Source organism: Nomascus leucogenys, chromosome 3 (genome assembly GCF_006542625.1).
Source record: "Nomascus leucogenys isolate Asia chromosome 3, Asia_NLE_v1, whole genome shotgun sequence".
Lineage (NCBI taxonomy): Eukaryota > Metazoa > Chordata > Mammalia > Primates > Hylobatidae > Nomascus > Nomascus leucogenys.
In genome coordinates, this window is record NC_044383.1 from 154,017,325 (window position 1) to 154,034,758 (window position 17,434).

At 47.1% G+C, this 17,434-nt stretch overlaps 1 protein-coding gene across 1 annotated transcript in view; it reads left to right on the forward strand.

Annotated features, from left to right (window-relative positions):
* Positions 1-17,434, forward strand: part of SMOC2 (SPARC related modular calcium binding 2) — a 213,275-nt gene that overhangs the window by 69,999 nt on the left and 125,842 nt on the right. Inside the window, exons 3-4 of the mRNA XM_030809981.1 lie at positions 12,847-12,953; positions 14,134-14,233. Coding sequence (XP_030665841.1) covers positions 12,847-12,953; positions 14,134-14,233 — 207 coding nt within the window. The remainder of the gene's footprint in view (positions 1-12,846; positions 12,954-14,133; positions 14,234-17,434) is intronic.

The window sequence follows — 17,434 nt, forward strand, 5'->3', positions numbered from 1 at the left end:
TTTGATTCAGTTCAGCACTGGGTGCCCCAGAACTCAGGGACTCTGTAAGAATCATTGTCCCTGGCAGCATCCTCCAGATGGGAACTGACTGGCCTGCTTCTAGCACTGGAAACGGTTTCACGTCAGACTTTCAATAGGATCCCGGATGCTCCCAACACCCAGCCTGTCTTCAGACTCTCCTACGTGGTGGACGGCTGGGGCCCTACAGGGTGGCAGGACACCTCCCTCCACACAAGGGCCAGCCATGGGGCACATAGCGGGGTGCACAGGGGGCCCTCATGGGACTTCTTCAGAGCGCGGTGGTGCCCACTTCGTGGGGTCATAAGCACAGGACCCCAAAGTGCTGACCCCACCTAGCTTCCCTAGCCTGCCCCAACGCTGCAAATTTGTTTACTCTGCATCTGAGAAAGAACAAGTCAGTCTGTTTCTTTGGAGACCAGCTACTCCTTTAAGAAGCGTCTTTCAGACTCAAGGACACACGTTGCCCACCAAGAACAGTGTGTCTTGTTCCACGTTTTGCCTCCTTCTACTGCCGATACTCTACTGCTAGAAGTCTTGCTTCGTTGGCTAGGAAGGACAGTGGTGCCTTGGACAACTGTCCGGGGATAACATGATTTCCAGCGTGCTTCACCCGGGAAACCGCATGGCCGTGGGTTATGGAAAGTCGGCGTGGAGCCAGGTACCTGGCCGGAAGGAAGCATGTTCTTTTTTCCTTTGTGTCTGACCCATGTGTGTGAGACTCACACTGGAGAAAGACTCAGATGTGATTTGATGCCTTGGCTGTAGTTATAAATCTCAGCTATCTGTGCTGAGAAAAGAGAAACCATTTAAGAATAAATTTAAATATCAGATGATGTACTCTTCAGAGAAGTTTTTCAAAGTGATTGCCTATGAAGTCTTAGCTTGTGGAAACAAGTGCTGTAGAAGTGGGGAGGTCACAGCACCTCATTAAACTTGGAATTTCATGTTCCCTTTTCTTGCCGCGTTCCCTTAGATAACTCCAGTCAGATATTCCATTGAAAGGCCACGAAGAAGCCTCTGCTTTAGCCGTGGCCTTTGAGGACGAGCATGTGAGGGATTTCTTAGACAAAGGAGGGAGGTGGAAGCTCGACACCTGTGACCCTCTCTGGCTCGTGGGATTTTCAGGTGTCTCCCCAGTATGTGACTTCGGATCTTTGCCATACCCAGCTGCAGGGTCAAAGTGACATTCTCTTTGGACAGGGAGAACAAATGTCAATTAAACACAGATGTCCTTTTTGGTAATATCCTTGTTAGTTTATGTGTACCTGCATCTAAGCTAATTTTTCTGGATGATTATTTCAGTGGGAATTCTTATTTATGTTACTGAAGAAACTTTCTATCATAAATTATGACACACAAACAAATATAAGGGAGAAGTAGGCAAAAATAAAATGTACCTAACCAAAGTAGGTCTCACTTAAATCTAAAGGATTCTGTTGGAAAGAATGCACAGACACCTGTAGTCTTCAAAATCTCGTGTGTGTGGTGCTGCAGCTGCCAAGGCAGCAAACATTAAAATCAGTCTGAGGAGAGACTGTTCACTGTGCATTATAGATCTTGAAATAACTGGGTGTCATGCCCCTCTGATAGTCTAGATTTGCATGCGGGGCTGGGCTCGGAGACGCTCCGTCTGCTTTCCGCCCACGTGTTGCCTCCAGTTAGGTCTGTTCCCTGCTGGGGGCTGCCTTTAAAAACGGGCTCCTGCCTTCCATCTGCAGCTGGAGTTTTCCTAAAGAAGCAGCCTTGCACCTGCATCCTGGCTTGTGGCAGAAGACAGGCCTCGCCCTGAGGGGCCGGCTCCTTCCTCGGCCTCGCCCTGAGGGGCCAGCTCCTTCCTCTAGGCTGTCACACTGTTAGTCACTTACATACTCATCCCAGCATCCAGCCTGTCCCACTGCTGCAAACGCAGCAGTAGCGGCTCCCGGGGAGCAGGAGAAAACACACTGAGCCCAGGACGGGTGAGAACAGACACGGGGCTTGGTGTCTACTCAGCAAATTGTGCTTCTGTTTCCCTCTAAGAGTATAAATATTGCACATTCCACAACAAAACCCAGGTTGAGAATTTTCTTCCCAGAAGGTAAAAGAGGGAGCACAGGATTGTCCCTTTAGATCATTCGTGTAATTCGAATAAGCCTCCGGGTTTTCTCTACGTGATTCCTGGAGTGGGCGTTGGCTAGTGTAGCACAGTGTCGCCTTGGCATATATGAGGCTGTGGCTGTCTTTAGCATTTTGGGGGCATTTTTACATTTTTGGTGGGTGACAGTTCTATAGGCCTGTCTCTTTTGGATGTACTATTTGGAAGCAACAGTTCAAATAGTTTAGTCCACGTTTAATTAAATTCGATTTAAACGTTTTTGCACACTTCAGACTGTGATCTAACCATTGACCTTGAATAGAACTGCAGTGGTTTACACTGATGCATTTTTCTCATATTTTCATAGAAATTTGTGGAGTTTGTGTTTTCAGAACTCTGCAAACACATTAATATTTTTCTTTTGATCTGAGACTTTTGGGGCTGTCTTTCTTTTCAACAAAATCTCTGGCATTCCATAGAAAAGCAAAAAAAAAAAAAAAAAGTCAAATGCCAGGAGAACTTGGAACTATTTTGAGATTTCCGGAAACAGATATTGGACAAAAGCAGCTTCCTTGGAGATCTGAGGACCAAGAGCTTCTGAACGGGTGAGTCTGAGTGAAGGGAACGTGGTGACAAAGGCTCTAACATCCACCCGTCGCCCTGTGCATCCGTCTCTGAGGCCGCACAATGACCTCAGCAGCCCTCAGCAAAGCCGGAGGGACTCAGCCAGCATCTGGCCCACATGAGGCCCACGGCGCAGGAGGTCCACAGGTATCACAGTCAGATTCGAATCTCCACAAGATGAACACACATGCTGTTATTAAGATTGTTAGGCAGGCAGATCATGAGGTCAGGAGACCAGCCTGGCCAACATAGTGAAACCCCGTCTCTACTAAAAATACCAAAAAAAAAATATATATATATATATAGCTGGTCGTAGTGGCGGATGCCTGTAATTCCAGCTATTCAGGAGGCTGAGGCAGAGGAATCCCTTGAACCTGGGAGGTGGGGTTGCAGTGAACTGAGATCATGCTATTGCACTCCAGTCTGGCGACAACAGTGAAACTCCGTCTAAAAAAAAAAGAGGTGACTGCTACGATGAGGTTTAGAGACTGTTCTTTCCATTGGTGAACCCCTGGAGTGATACACGCAGAAGTTTACTCCCATGGCCAAGTGATGGTTGTAACAAGAATCTAACTTGGTTTGGGGGCCGCTCATCCAAGTTGGCTGCGCCATGACAAGGCGTTTCGTGTCAGCGCTTCCCGGGAAAAGCTCCTTTCTTCAAGATTGCCCCAGACAGTCGGCTGTGAGGCCTGTCTGCAGCTGTCTCTCCGGCATTCTCTGCAGCTTTTGCAGAGTTGGGGTGGGGTGGGGTGGGGACCGCTTTGCTCCTGTGGCCGGCGGCGCCGTGGCCCGGCTGTGAGGCCCAGCAGGCGTTTGGGGTGGCACCTTCCCAGGCCTTCTCAAGCCGCCTCACGCCTGCTCCTGATGCTTCCAGAGAGGAACAGCGGGCAGGAGTGTCTCCGGGAGGAAAGCCAGGCGGCTTCACACCTGATGTGGGTCGAGGTGCAGCTCCTTCCACTTCCCAGCATGGACCTGAGGGGCTGCCCCTGCCGGGGGAGCAGCTTTGCCATCCTTTGAATCAGCAGCGAGAGCTCTCGGGCTCCGAGGCCAGGCGCTGCCTAAGAAGCTGGAGCCATGGGCGTCTCACACTCCAGAGGAACCAGGCCTCCCCGCGGGGCTCCGTCCACGCGCTCTGCTCCTTCTGCTGCAGTTTTCCTGAAAGCACAGCAGTAGCGCCTGCGGCCCGCAGCTTCTTCTCAGCACCGGTAGAAAGGAGGACCCTGCCTTTTCCTCAGCTGGGGCTGGGCAGGCTCCGCCGGGTGAGGCGCTGGCAGCACGTGGGAACCCCCTGTGGGGGTGAAATGCAGGGGCCTGGGCGGTGGAGGGTCCTGGGCAGTAGAAAGTGGCCTCTGCAGGTGTCCCGATGCCCAGCCCAGCTCCAGACTCTCAGGGCCACGAGCTGAGGGCGCCGGAGCTCGAGCCTGGGCCAGGGCGCTCTGTCCTCGCGTCTCTAGAACGAGGAGCCGGCTCAGAGGAACCCAAAGAATTCTTTCTCTCTCTGGAGGTTTTCCCATCACATGAGTGTTTCCATCGAGCTCTTCCTTGTACTCAGTGGCCTAGAAAGAGGCCAGAGAGCTCCGCACCTGCCCGTTCCTCGGAATTTCGCAGCCTCGCGTTCGAGGAAGTGGGAGTCACGACGTCCCCATGAGGCTCCTTCACCCCCGCACAAGCGCCCGGGGCCGGAGTGTCGCCTGGCTCCCACCGGGCAGCATAGACCTGTTCATTTTCCTCAGAGAGACGGGCATTTCCACGAAGGAAATCTGTGCGGGGGTGTGAGTGTGAAAATGAATGTGCGAGAGGGCGTTTCTGTTGCATGTGAGTGCGTATGTGTGAGGTTGTGTGTGCATGAGTGTGAATGTGTGTTCATGTGCACTGAGTGTGCATGTGTGATTGCGTGTATGCTTGTGTGTGAATGTGTGTGCATGTGTGATTGTGTGAATGCTTGTGTGAATGTGACTGTATTCATGTGCCTGTGAGTGTGCCTATGTGTGTGTGAATGTGTGTGAATGTGCATGAATGTGGATGTGTGAGAGCATGTGTATGCTTGTGTGAGTGTGCACGTATGTGAGTGTGTGAATGTGTTCGTGTGTGAGTGCATGTATGTGACAGTGTGCGTGTATGTGTGTGTGCACATGTGTGTGTATGCTGATGTGTGTATGTATGGAGTGTGAATGTGTGTGAATGTGCATGAGTGTGCATGTGAGTGTATGCTTGTGTGAGTGTACGTGTGTGTGCATATATGCATGTGACTATACTTGTGTGTGAATGTGTGTTTATGTGTGTGCATGCATGTGTGTGCCTCCTTGTGTATGAATGTGTGTGTTCATGTGTCTGAGCATGCGTGTGTATGCATGAGTGTGTGAATGCGTGTTTGTGCATGCATGAGTGTGCATGCGTGTCTGAGTGTGCCTCCTTGTGTATGTGTGTTGATGTGTCTGAGCATGCATGTGTATATGCGTGCATGTGTGAGAGTGCATGTGTATGTGTGCATGTGTATGCACACGTGAGCATGTGTGTGCATGAGTGTGTATGCGTGCATGTGTGAGCATGTGTGCGTGAGTGTATGCATGCATGTGAGCATGTGTGTGCATGAGTGTATGTGTGCATGTGAGTGTGCGTGCATGTGTGCGTGTGTGTGTATGTGTGCCTGTGTATGCGTGTGTATGTATGCGTGTGTACACGTGTGTGTGCGTGTGTGGTGTATGCATGTGTGTATGTGTGTGTGTGTATGCATGCGTGTGTATGCATGTGTGAGCATGTGTGTGTGTGCAAGCGTGTGTGCATGTGAGTATGCATGTGTGTGTATGCGTGCATGTGTATGCATGTGTATGCATGTGTGTATGCATGCATGTGTGAGTATGCATGTGTGTATGCGTGCATGTGTGAGTGAGCATGTGTGTATGCGTGCATGTGTATGTGTGCATTTGTGTGTGTATGTGTGTGAGTGTATGTATGCATGTGTGAGCATGTGTGTATGCGTGTGTGTGTATGCATGCATGTGTGAGTATGCATGTGTGTGTGTATGCGAGCATGTGTGAGTGAGCATGTGTGTGAGTGTGTGTATGCGTGCCTGTGTATGCGTGTGTGTGTATGTATGCGTGTGTACGTGTGTGTGTGTATGCGTGCATGTGTGAGTGAGCATGAGTGTGATTCTTTCTGTGCACTGGGCTCCTGGGCCAGGTGCTTGTCCCTGGCTCCACCCTTTCCAGGTTAGATTTCCTTCTTCCTGCAGGCACAGCTATCAGAAGCAACTTCAATCGGATTTGTGCTTGTGCCTTGCAGTTTGCAGAGTGCGTTTACCTTGACTTGCTTATGGCATTTTAACACGTCTGCTGTTCGGGAGCGCCCTTCCTCACAGGCTGGAGTAGACACAACAGGAGGTTCAGGGCCTTCGGTCTCGTGTGCAGCCGTGATCAGAAACACAGCCGGACGTTCCTGGAACGTTGCACATCCAAAGGGCCTTTCCTCGGTTTGCTTTAGCGGCACCACCAAACCCAAGTTACCAGTTCATCAGCAGAGCAGGGGCCTCTCCGCACAGCCTAGGAGCTTCTGCCCTCTGGAAGGCTCTAGTCAGCCTTCCTGCAAAGGATTTAGTGACCATTTACACAATCATCCATTTTGATCTGTTGAAAATCACTGTTATTAATTTTCATAGAGATGGGCATGATCTGTGGTTTCTTGTATAAATATTATAAAGGCTGTCTGAATACTGTAATATAGTCTTGCAATGGTTTGCAGTTTCTCTTAACTTTCTCTTTACAATTTGGCAATCTCAGTTACATATTTAGGGATTTCCTATTACAATTTTGTTTCTGCCTTTGTGCATTTAAAAAGAGAATACTTATGTAAAATGAAAATGTCATTCCTGTCTCCCTTAGCTCTGAAATAGTGTCGTTCTGGTCATGCTCGAGGGAAGGTTGGACGGACGCACTAGTCTGTTGCTGTGGGATGAAAATGTCATTCCTGTCTCCGTTAGCTCTGAAATAGTGTCGTTCTGGTCATGGTCGAGGGAAGGTTGGACGGACGCACTAGTCTGTTGCTGTGGGATGAAAATGTCATTCCTGTCTCCGTTAGCTTTGAAATAGTGTCGTTCTGGTTATGGCCGAGGGAAAGTTGGACGGATATGGCTGAGGGAAGCTTGGACGGATGCACTTGTCTGTTGCCGTGGGGATGCATCATGCTGCTTTTGCCGACCAAGGGCTGCAGATCACTGGGGTTGGGGGAGCTTATCACAGCACTTCCATCTGTATTAGGACATTAGGATGGAAAAGAACACTTCAGTTCTGCTGGAGAGTGTTGCAGCACGACATTCTTAGTTTTTCTGACTCTGGCCTTCAAAATTATGGGTGGGTAAAATACTACAACTTTTAAAACACAGTGTCTGCCTTCATTTGATGCCAAAATCAATAAAAGCCATGCCACTCTGAGGGCTATCATTGCCGTGGCCACTACAAAGGCACCATATGTGTCCTCTGCCTGGCTGCCATTTGCTCGTTCAGCCCATGGCGTTCCCACACCAGCCCCGTCCCGGCCAGCCCTGCACTGGGTCATGGGGAGATGGCAGTGCAAGCTGAGCCTGAATTGGAAGAGTTTACATGGCCATGGCCATAATCATAGCCATTCAGTGACCTTGCGAGATCCAGAGTCAGAGCATCTGTTGACCAGAAACATATCCAGCTAGCTGCTGCTTCCATATCGATGAATGAGACTCTACCGTCATTACCTGTGTCCCAGAGTTCTCTGCCTATTGCAGTAGGAAGCTGAGTGGCATCAAAGTCTTGAGACACCATCTCTCGTGTAGACCAAAGCATCTTGGAAGACCAACAGGAAGAGTTACTTTGATTCACTTTTGCCTAGCTTAGTGTGTTTATGTTCTTCTATTCTGTTACAGACAAGAGTCCCTGAGAGAGGAACTCTCTGGGCTTAGGACTACCAAATTCAGCATCACCTGTGAAGATCACTGTTTCATGGCCCTGTTTTGAAAAGTTTTCTCAAAGATCCCTTTTAACTGTTCCTCTTAATTGTTGCTCTCCAGAATTCTCTGTAAAATGTTCAGCAAAGCAGTCTCTGCTGATTCTTGCCTAATCCTGTTTTGAGAGATTCTAGCAAAGTAGGGAATTATTTGCTTTCCATTTAAAAGAAAACACTCATCATAAGTAACCATTATAAAACACTTCTATTCATTTCTACTTTGTAGTGAGCATCACATTTTAATGGTTTCTGTGACATATCTTTTTTTTTTTTCTTTTGAGACGGAGTCTCGCTCTGTCACCCAGGCTGGAGTATGGTGGCACGATCTCGGCTCACTGCAACCTTCACCTCCCACGTTCAGGTGATTCTCCTGCCTCAGCCTCCTGAGTAGCTGGGATTACAGGTGCCCACCACCAAGCCTGGCTAATTTTTGTATTTTTAGTAGAGATGGAGTTTCACCATGTTGGCCAGGCTGGTCTCGAACTCCTGACCTCAGGTGATCCACCCGCCTTGGCCTCCCAAAGTGCTGGGATTACAGGCATGAGCCACTGTCCCAGGTCTCCATGACATATCTTGATATGTAAACAAGCTTGTAATCTGATTGGAGCCTATTTTGTTTTGTAACTGAGAGAGAGGAAATATCATCCAACAGGTAGAAATAAATTGCTTGCACAATTAACTATCATTAGCCAAAAATTCATCAAAATATTTCTGTTAGGGCTAGGTGTGGGGGCTCATGCCTGTAATCCCAGCATTCTGAGAGGTGGGAGGATTGCTTGACACCAGGAGTTCAAAACAAGCCTGGGTAACAAATCAATACCCCATCTCTACAAAAATTAAAACATTAGCCAGTCATGGTGGTGCCCATCTTCCCAGCTACTGGGTAGGCTGAGGTGAGAGGATTCCTTGAGCTCAGGAGGCTGAGGCTGCAGTGAGCCGTGATGGCACCACCGCACTCCAGCCTGGCTGACAGAGACCCTGTCTCTAAAGCAAAACAAAACCTGTTGTTAGTGACGCCTTGCTAAGCAATGATGAATTCTTTATTTATAAAGTCCCAGCTCTGCAGGTAAGAGCACAAATTTTCTAAAAATGTATGACAAAATTCACATCAGAAAGTTTTTATTTGGTCTAGTAAAAAGTGACTAAATTCTTCAATTAGAAAGAGATTAACAATTTTATTTAAAGTGTTAATATTATAATTTCCAGCTAAGATGTTTTTCTTTGAGGTAGATATGTATTATAGTAATGTAATACTATGAGCCAAAGTACTATGAAACCATTTCATCCCAGTCAGATGTTTACAACAATTTAACAAAGACAAAATGCATTCTGGGTGGATAGGGGAATGGAAACACTTGTCTCTTGGCTGGACATACAGCGGTTTAGCACTGTGGCAGACACAGGCACTCCCTCCGTAAGTTAAATGCAGAACTGCCATGTGAACCATCATTTCTACTCCATCATCTCTACTTTTTACCCAAAAGACTTGAAAACAAGCATTCAAACAAAAATTTACATCTGAATGTTTATAACAGCATTATTTACAATAGCCAAAAGATCCTAAGTGTTCATCCATGAGTGAATGAATAAACAAAATATGGTCCATCTGTTCAATAGAATATTATTCAGCCATAAAAAGGAACATAGCTCTGAAACATGCTGTAACATACATAAACCTTGACAACATCACGCTAAGTGAAGGAAGTCAGACACAGAAGGATACTTCGTGTGTGATTACATTGATGCACTATCTCTGGTGTAGACATACATCAGCATACATACATGAACCTTGAAATCATCATGCCAAGTGAAGGAAGTCAGACACAGAAGGATACCTCGTGTATGATTACACTGATGCACCATCTCTGCTGTAGACATACATCAGCATACATACATGAACTGTGAAAACATCAAGCTAAGTGGAGGAAGCCAGACACAGAAGGGTACCTCATGTGTGATTACATTGACAGGAAATGCCCAGAATAGGCAAATTTGTAGAGACAGAAGGTAGATGGATAGTTCTAGGGGTTGAGGTGGGGGGGAAATGGGGAATGGCAGCTTAACGGGCACAGGGTTTTCTTTTGGGAATGAGGAGAATGTTCTGGAACTAGGCCGAGGTGGCAGTTGCCCAACACTGTGAATGTGCTAAATGCCACTGAATTGTTCACTTTAAAATGCATAAGATGGTAAATTTTATGTTATGTGTAGTCATACAGTAATTCTTTTTTTTTTTGAGACAGAGTCTTGCTCTGTCACCCAGGCTGGAGTGCAGTGGCGCAGTCTCGGCTGACTGTAACCTCTGTCTCCCAGGTTCAATTGATTCTCCTTCCTCAGCCTCCCAAGTAGCTGGGAACACAGGTGCCTGCCACCACGCCTGTCTAATTTTTTTTTTTTTGTATTTTTAGTAGAGACGGGGTTTCACCATGTTAGCCAGGATGGTCTTGATCTCCTGACCTCGTGATGCGCCCACCTCAGCCTCCCAAAGTGCTGGGATTACAGGCATCAACCACCGCACCCAGCCATCGTACAGTAATTTAAAAAATTATGTTGCTTATGTTCTGGAGATTTAATAATCAAACAGTTAAACATAAAGTGTTCAGAGTGGAATCTCAACAAGGCCATTGAACAGGGCTCTGCTTAATTTTTAACTCAACCAAAGAATCATACAGAGTAAAAATATATTAAGGAGAGACATTTATCATCATGTCTAAATAAGGTTTCCAGGGGTCAGTGTTGAAGCATGGTATTCCATTCTTTCAAAGCCATTAAAAAGTTGGGAAGTTGGAAATAGTATAATTTTGAGGGTGTGTTTAATATTTTGATTTTTATAAAGAGGGGCATTTAATTCAGTCTAAGATGTGTCTGTATCAAGCATATAATGGCTTAGAGTGATATTGAGAACACACGGGGGCCATGACTATTTCTGAGCGCTCATTCCCTGGCGATTTTGTGCCTCTCGGTGGAATGGACCTTGTGGATGCTATTCAGGCTCTTCTCTGTAGTAAAGATCTTGAACCTGATTTAACACGAGATATCCAGAATCAGGAATAGCAAATCTGTGGAATAAGCCGCAACCCTGTAGCAGTTTTACTTCATAAGATGACTGCAGGTTTATTTTGAGTGATGATTTATGCAGGCCTTGTAATTTCATGCTAAGTCTTAATTGTTTCCTATGACTAAATGGTCTGCCATAGGCAAGACGTAAACTTGGAATTTAATATTCTATTAAACCCAAGAGCTGCAGATTTCAGAACTATCTGACCAGTGGCAGATGTGGAGTCTTTAAAAGAAGTCCGCGCCAAGAATGGAGCCCACAAGGAGTTTGGAAAACTTAGCTTTCTTGGCATGTTCCACGATGGCTCAAATATTAGACCTAATTTATAGCTCCATCTGTACCTCGTGGAGACCTCGCAAGCTGGAACTCATATCACTTTTCCTTTTTAGACAGTCAAAACCACAGGTTATACTAAAAAACGAGGACAGAAGTCCAGCAAAGCAGTGATTTCTCCTCAGCTAAAACACAGACTGCATTAAAACCACATGTTGCTGAGTGCTGGCTGGCCAGGCCAGACTTTAGAATAAAGCTGAAGGCACGAAGCTGGGATGGATGGAGGAGCGTTTGCTCAGATGTGTAGGCCCGTAATGCTCCATGCAGCATGTGGCCGGTGGTTCTGCAAAAGCCAGAGAGGAGTCGCATAAAGGCCCTGGAGCATTGTTAGAGGCGAGCCTGTAGGAGCCCGCTGTGATGGGTGGAGCCCAGGGCTGGTAATCAGATCGCATTTTGCCATAGCCAGCACTTTAACCACCAGGGAGTCAAAAAGTCACCATCTGAATACAGAAATGAACAACATTTGAAGAAGAGTCCTTGGAGTCGAGAGGGCCTTTGTGCTCTCTCAGGATGTAGGCAATTGTGATTGAAATCTGGAAATACTTTCTTTTAAAAAAGGAAAGCCATTTTTTTCAAATTTTAACATTCAAATGAGCTATATCGTGTGATGGTCCCAAGAAGTAAAGCATGCATGTGTGTTCTGCTTCCGGGGCAGGCGGCCCATGGCAGCCAACATGACGTCTTCTCCTGTGGTGGGAGGCTGTTCTTAGGACAAGCCTTTTCCCCCTGGGGGCACCGAAAGATGGGCCTGGTTGATGCTGGGCTCACAGCTTTCGCTCACTGGGCTGGAAGGCTGAGAGTAGCTTCAGTAAGCAACCGACTTTGTGGTCCTCATGTGTCTTAACCTGGCCCTGCAGGTTAGGGAGAAACAAGGCCTGCTCGTGGCACACACGGATCCTGCATTACTGCTTTTCATGTCTCTGTATTTCTGAATTAGTTTTTTTCCACAGTGAGCATAGATATGCCTGGAAGTCTAAAGACTTTTCCAGTTTTGCTCGTCCTTGGGGTGTCTTCTGAAGTAGCAGCGGTGACATTGCACCTTCTGTGAAATCTGTGTTGTTGGGATGGTGGGATGTGGAGCATCTGGGGCAGAGGACGAGGCTTTCTAAGAAGACCTGACCCTTTTATCCACCTGACAGTCAGATTTCCACATGAAGGTGGAGGCAGGACGGGAAACAGAGAAAAGGGATGAGCCATACTCTCCTCTCAGACTGGTCTCAGTGGGACGGTGCCCTGGGCTGCAGCTATGGTTGGAAGTCCCACCCCGTGCGTCCTAAGACCCCCACCCCTCAGTCAGTTCCCTTTGATCTGTTTTTAACGGTGGCATCTAGCCCTGCCTGCCCTCTGCATCTGGACTTGATCCTGGTGTGTTCAGGTGGACGTCCTTGAATCTGAGGACAGCCTGCCTGCGTCCCACCAGACAGCTGACGTTTCCCCATTTTCAGGAAGCAGGGGCCACCTGTTTCCCCAGGGATAAGCTAGGAGGCCTTCCTGGGCCTCAGTGTTCTTACTCACTCAATGTGGAGAATGGTCCTGCCCTTCCCGCCCCTGGGTCTCGCATCAGATAGGACCAGGCCTGCATGTGACAGGCACCTGCCCTTCTTCTGAGGCTGCCTTTGCTGAGAGCTGAGCTGCCTGCGAAGCCCCTTCCAGCCTCCAGGTCCTCAGCACTCCTGCCTGACTCATGCCTTCACATCTTTCAATGTTCCTATCTGTTCTATCTTCTTCCCATCGCATAACCACTCCTCTGCCCTGTTCTTCTCGACAGACGTGTCCAGGTGTGTGGCCGAAAGGAAGTATACCCAGGAGCAAGCCCGGAAGGAGTTTCAGCAAGTGTTCATTCCTGAGTGCAATGACGACGGCACCTACAGTCAGGTTACCGGCCTTGCTTGGGAGGTTCTGCACCTGCGCAATTAGGGAGGGGGACATGGAGCGGATGTGGGGAGAAGGCAGGCAAGGGGGAGCCGAACAGAAGAAGCAGCGGGTTTGTTCTCTGGGGAAATCAGCCTTCTGCATTTTAGAAGTTAATTCATAATGAGCCTACTTGGCATAAATAGACACATAAATGAAGGTGTGTGTTTATTTCTCAGTTGGTATAGGCATTTATATCATTGCTGCTGTCATTCACACTTTCATTACTATGAATTTAGCACAGGAAGCTTCCTTAGTGAGGCCAATTAGACCATGCTAACCTGGCTTGCAGCTTAGAATTTAATTTTAGTTTGATTTTAATTATGGGGAGCACACACTAAAAGTCATGTCTGTGCCAAGAGCGAGCTCCTGGATCATTCATTCCAACCTGACAGGCCCACAGACATGGAGCTGAGCCAAGTCAAATTCACGTTGTCAGCCAAAGGCACTGTTGAGAAAGTCAGCCAGCTTTCCGTTTTGAGTATGTCAATGCTGTTAACTCCTTATTAAGGAAAAACAAAGTACTAACATACAATGCTAACTGGCACCGGGGCAGAAAGAAGAGAAAAAACAGCACAGGTTCTGCACTTTGACATGCCTGTGGCCCATTGGGTGATGATGTGAGTTCTGTGTGTTTACATCATCGTTTGGCCTTTGAGAGACAATGAGGGAGAGAACAAGAGAGAGAGAGGAACTGGAGCTGAAGGAACAGGCTGTTCTGGCTGCGGTTGCAGGGGGAGCGGGTGGTGCAGGCTGCAGAGTGAACACTAAAGAGGCCGAGGTTGCTCTCCCAGCTCTGCAATGGGGAGCTCCTGACCTTCCCGGGCCTCAGTTTGCCCATTCATAAGGTGAGGGCTAGGGCTGCATCTGGAAGGCGGTGAGGATTAGTGACTTCACAGGTAAGGTGTCCAGCACACACTAGCAGTCAGTAAAGTGCTGATTTGGGCCCCTTTTATCTCTAAAACCCTGGGGTCAAGACCTGCACACTTTCTTTACCGAGGACTCAAATGCAGCCACAGAAGTAGCTCTGGGTATCCCAGGACCCTGTCTGAGCCACTGCCGCAGAAAGCAGAGTGGGCCTCACAGCTGTGAGGCGCTGCGCCATGGGCCCGGGAGAGCTTACTCGTCCTGTGCTCTCTCGCAGGTCCAGTGTCACAGCTACACGGGATACTGCTGGTGCGTCACGCCCAACGGGAGGCCCATCAGCGGCACCGCCGTGGCCCACAAGACGCCCCGGTGCCCGGGTAGGTCTGACGTGCCTTTCCAAGTGGAAGGCTTGAAGGGAATTGGTTTGCCGTTGCTTCTGATCATCTTCCCTGGGTTTACGCATGATTCAAAGGGAAATCCAGTTTGGCCAGCATCGTGAGCCACAGTGGGAATAGATCTCGTCACTGACAAAGCCTACGTTTTAGGGAGCCCTTGTTTTTAAGAGGGGAAGGGCGAAGCTATGTGAATGTATGCATATGGCTGGAGGCCAGCTTACTAAAGGAAGATAGCCCTGCGTCTGATCATGATGGGTTATGATGACTCAGGTCCCTTAATTGTTTAAAATAACCACAAGGACTTGGAGTCACCAGTGGAAATGGCCAAATGTTTTCTTTGGCCAAAAAAGTGAAAATTGCTGGTTTTGTATGCATGTTTTCAAAGAAAAATGGGTCTTTCTTCATAAGTCAATTTCAAAATGGTTTGTGTTATTACTCGTAGGAGGGCTTGATGTACTAAAAGTAATAAAATTAGAAGTTTAAAAATCTATACAATATTCTCTTTCCCATTAGGTTTTTTTTTTTTTTTGCCAATGGTGCTGTAAATGATTTAGATCATTTTTATTTGAAAATAATCTGCAGCCCAAGTTTGATTAATTTGTGGGGGAGACTTATCAGACCATCTATGAAGAAATGCTATGATCTAGCCCTCCAGATTCCTGGATCATATGTATTAAGATAGTCAAAACACATTATTATAAAGCAATAATAAACTACAAAATGTCTCTCCCTGTTTCTCATGTACAATCTTGAAACATTTGCATTTAGAGTTTACCTTTAGATTTATTTTTCTGTTTAAGGGACAGGTATCTTTTAATCTGGAATTCTGTTTATTATTCAGATGTTTTTCAAGCTTCCTGAGCCATGGCCCTGGCCAGAACTCATGACCTCTGTGGGTTCCATGAGAATGAGGGTGTCCACAGTCAGCAATGATATAAGGCCTAATGTTTCCAGTGACTGGCCATGGGGATGCACGATGTGGAATTAAAATATGTTTATTTGTAAAACTTTTTCTCCAGAGCCTAAATAGTGCTGGAAATAATATCTTTAGTTAAGCTAACATGTATACCTAATAGTTTTGTTGCAAACTCATGGAGGAAATGAAAGAGAAAAACATCAGCAAGATTAACTGGGTCTGTGTGTGTCCCTCTTTGACTTTGAGAGACACTTTCACGTCCTATTTCCTTCATCCACAAGCAGCATTTTGAGGTGAGCCTTGTTTTACGAAGGGGAAAGCAGTGGGGATAGGGACATCTATTTCTGTTGCTTTAGTGATATCATCTGATAATTAAGGAGTGTCCCAAAGAACTTTCCTAGAAAACGTGCAAAATTGGCTGAACTTTGTACAATCTACAAATAGTGGCTTGTTTCTGGAATCAAATCAGTGTACCATTTACTCACATTGTTGCTTCCAACTAGGTCCCAGTAACATTTCACTGTATAGAAATATTCCTTTTTTTTAACTGCCTACGTGGAATGTTTGATCCAAGGAATGGACTGGGGAAGAGAGTAGATGGCCCTTTGCATATAGAAGTCTGGTGTTCATTGGGCAGCCCATGCACTGGGCAGGAAGCCAGGCATGCGGGATGAAAAGCTTCGACGTCGGGGGACAGTTTCTTTGGGAAGACGGTGCTGTCTGTGAGGGGGGCAGTGTTTCCACATCGGGGCAGGGTTCCGCTGGTTGCACCCTTGGTGCTGGCAGGGCAAGCGTCCTTCTAACCCTGGTTCACCTGGTCGGTGCGACTAGTATATTCCACAGGTCTACAGAGTTATGGAAAAACTCTCTTAATCCCCGGCTGTGTTCCAGGCTTCCCCTCCACACACATGTGGGCACGGGGGAGCCACTGTCTGTGCGAGGGTCACTTTGGAAACTTCATGGAGTCATGGCAAATTGTGGAGAGAATTTTGAAATTGAAGGGAGAATTATGGGGGCGAGAGATGTTGAGTATACATACCCCCCAAACACAAAGAATTTATCATAAATCTTTTCATACTGGAATTTAACTTCTTCCTGAAAGTTATATAATGCAGAGAAGCGGAAAGTTAAATAATGCAGAGAAGCAGAGAAGCGGGCATCACCTGTGAGATCGTGGTCAACAGCATGGGCCACAGCTGGGCAGTGTCTTGATCTGTAGGTGCCAGGGAGCTGGACCTCTGGGCACACCCTTGCGGGTTCACGGAGAAGTCAGCTCATACGCAGAATGGCTAATCTGCAGTATCCACTGTCTGTACATGGCAGGAGTACTTTTCATCAAGTTTACTAAAATTGGGTAAATTTCAGTATTTAATAAGTGTTTTTTGCCCTCAAGTTTATACCGAGGTTACCATAGAAGTAGACTCTACAAAAATTTGAAAATCAGACAATGAGATTTAAAATGAGCCGTAGATAGGAGCTGTTTTTCAGAAAGTGCATGTGTGTGTTTATGAATAATACATGCAAACGTACCTCGAGGCAAGCCACAGCAGAGGGAACGGGGGTCCACTGACTGGCATGATTCCTGGAGAGCGGAGAAAGCCCTTGCCCCAAAGCCTTCCAGCTCTTCAGTTGTCTCAGAAAGATCTTTAATAGGAAATGGATTCCTTTATTTCATAATCATATATTCTTAAAGCCATGAATGCAAAATACCTAAATTCCTATTAATCCATAAATTCCTATTAATCAAATAATATAATGAGACAATCCAGCAGAAAAATGGCCAAAAGTCTCGAGCGGGCAGCATTTTATTTATAAAGGAAAAAATCCTGATGACCAGTAAAGGCAGGAAAAGGTGCCTCGGATCTTCAGTCCCAGGGAACTGCAAATTAAAGTCACAATTAAAGTCACAGTGCAACTCCCCTCCACACCCACTGGTCAGAAATGCAAATTAAAGTCACAGAGCAACACCCTCCCCCCTCACCACCCACCCACTGGTCTGGCAGAAATGAAAAAGCGTGATTCTATGACTTGCTGGTGAGGACAGAGCTATGGGTGTGGTGGGAATTGGTACTGCCCTTTGCAACAACAGTTGGCCCCTTTGCATGTGGGTGATTAAGATCCCAGCTCTTCCATTCCAGGAGGAAACCCAGGAGAAATGCATTCACCTGTGTGGGAGGAGACCTGGGAGGGCATTCCCAGCAGTGTTGACATGAGAACCAAAGCCTGGAAACAGATCTGTGTCCGTTGGCGTCTGACTGGGTGAACAC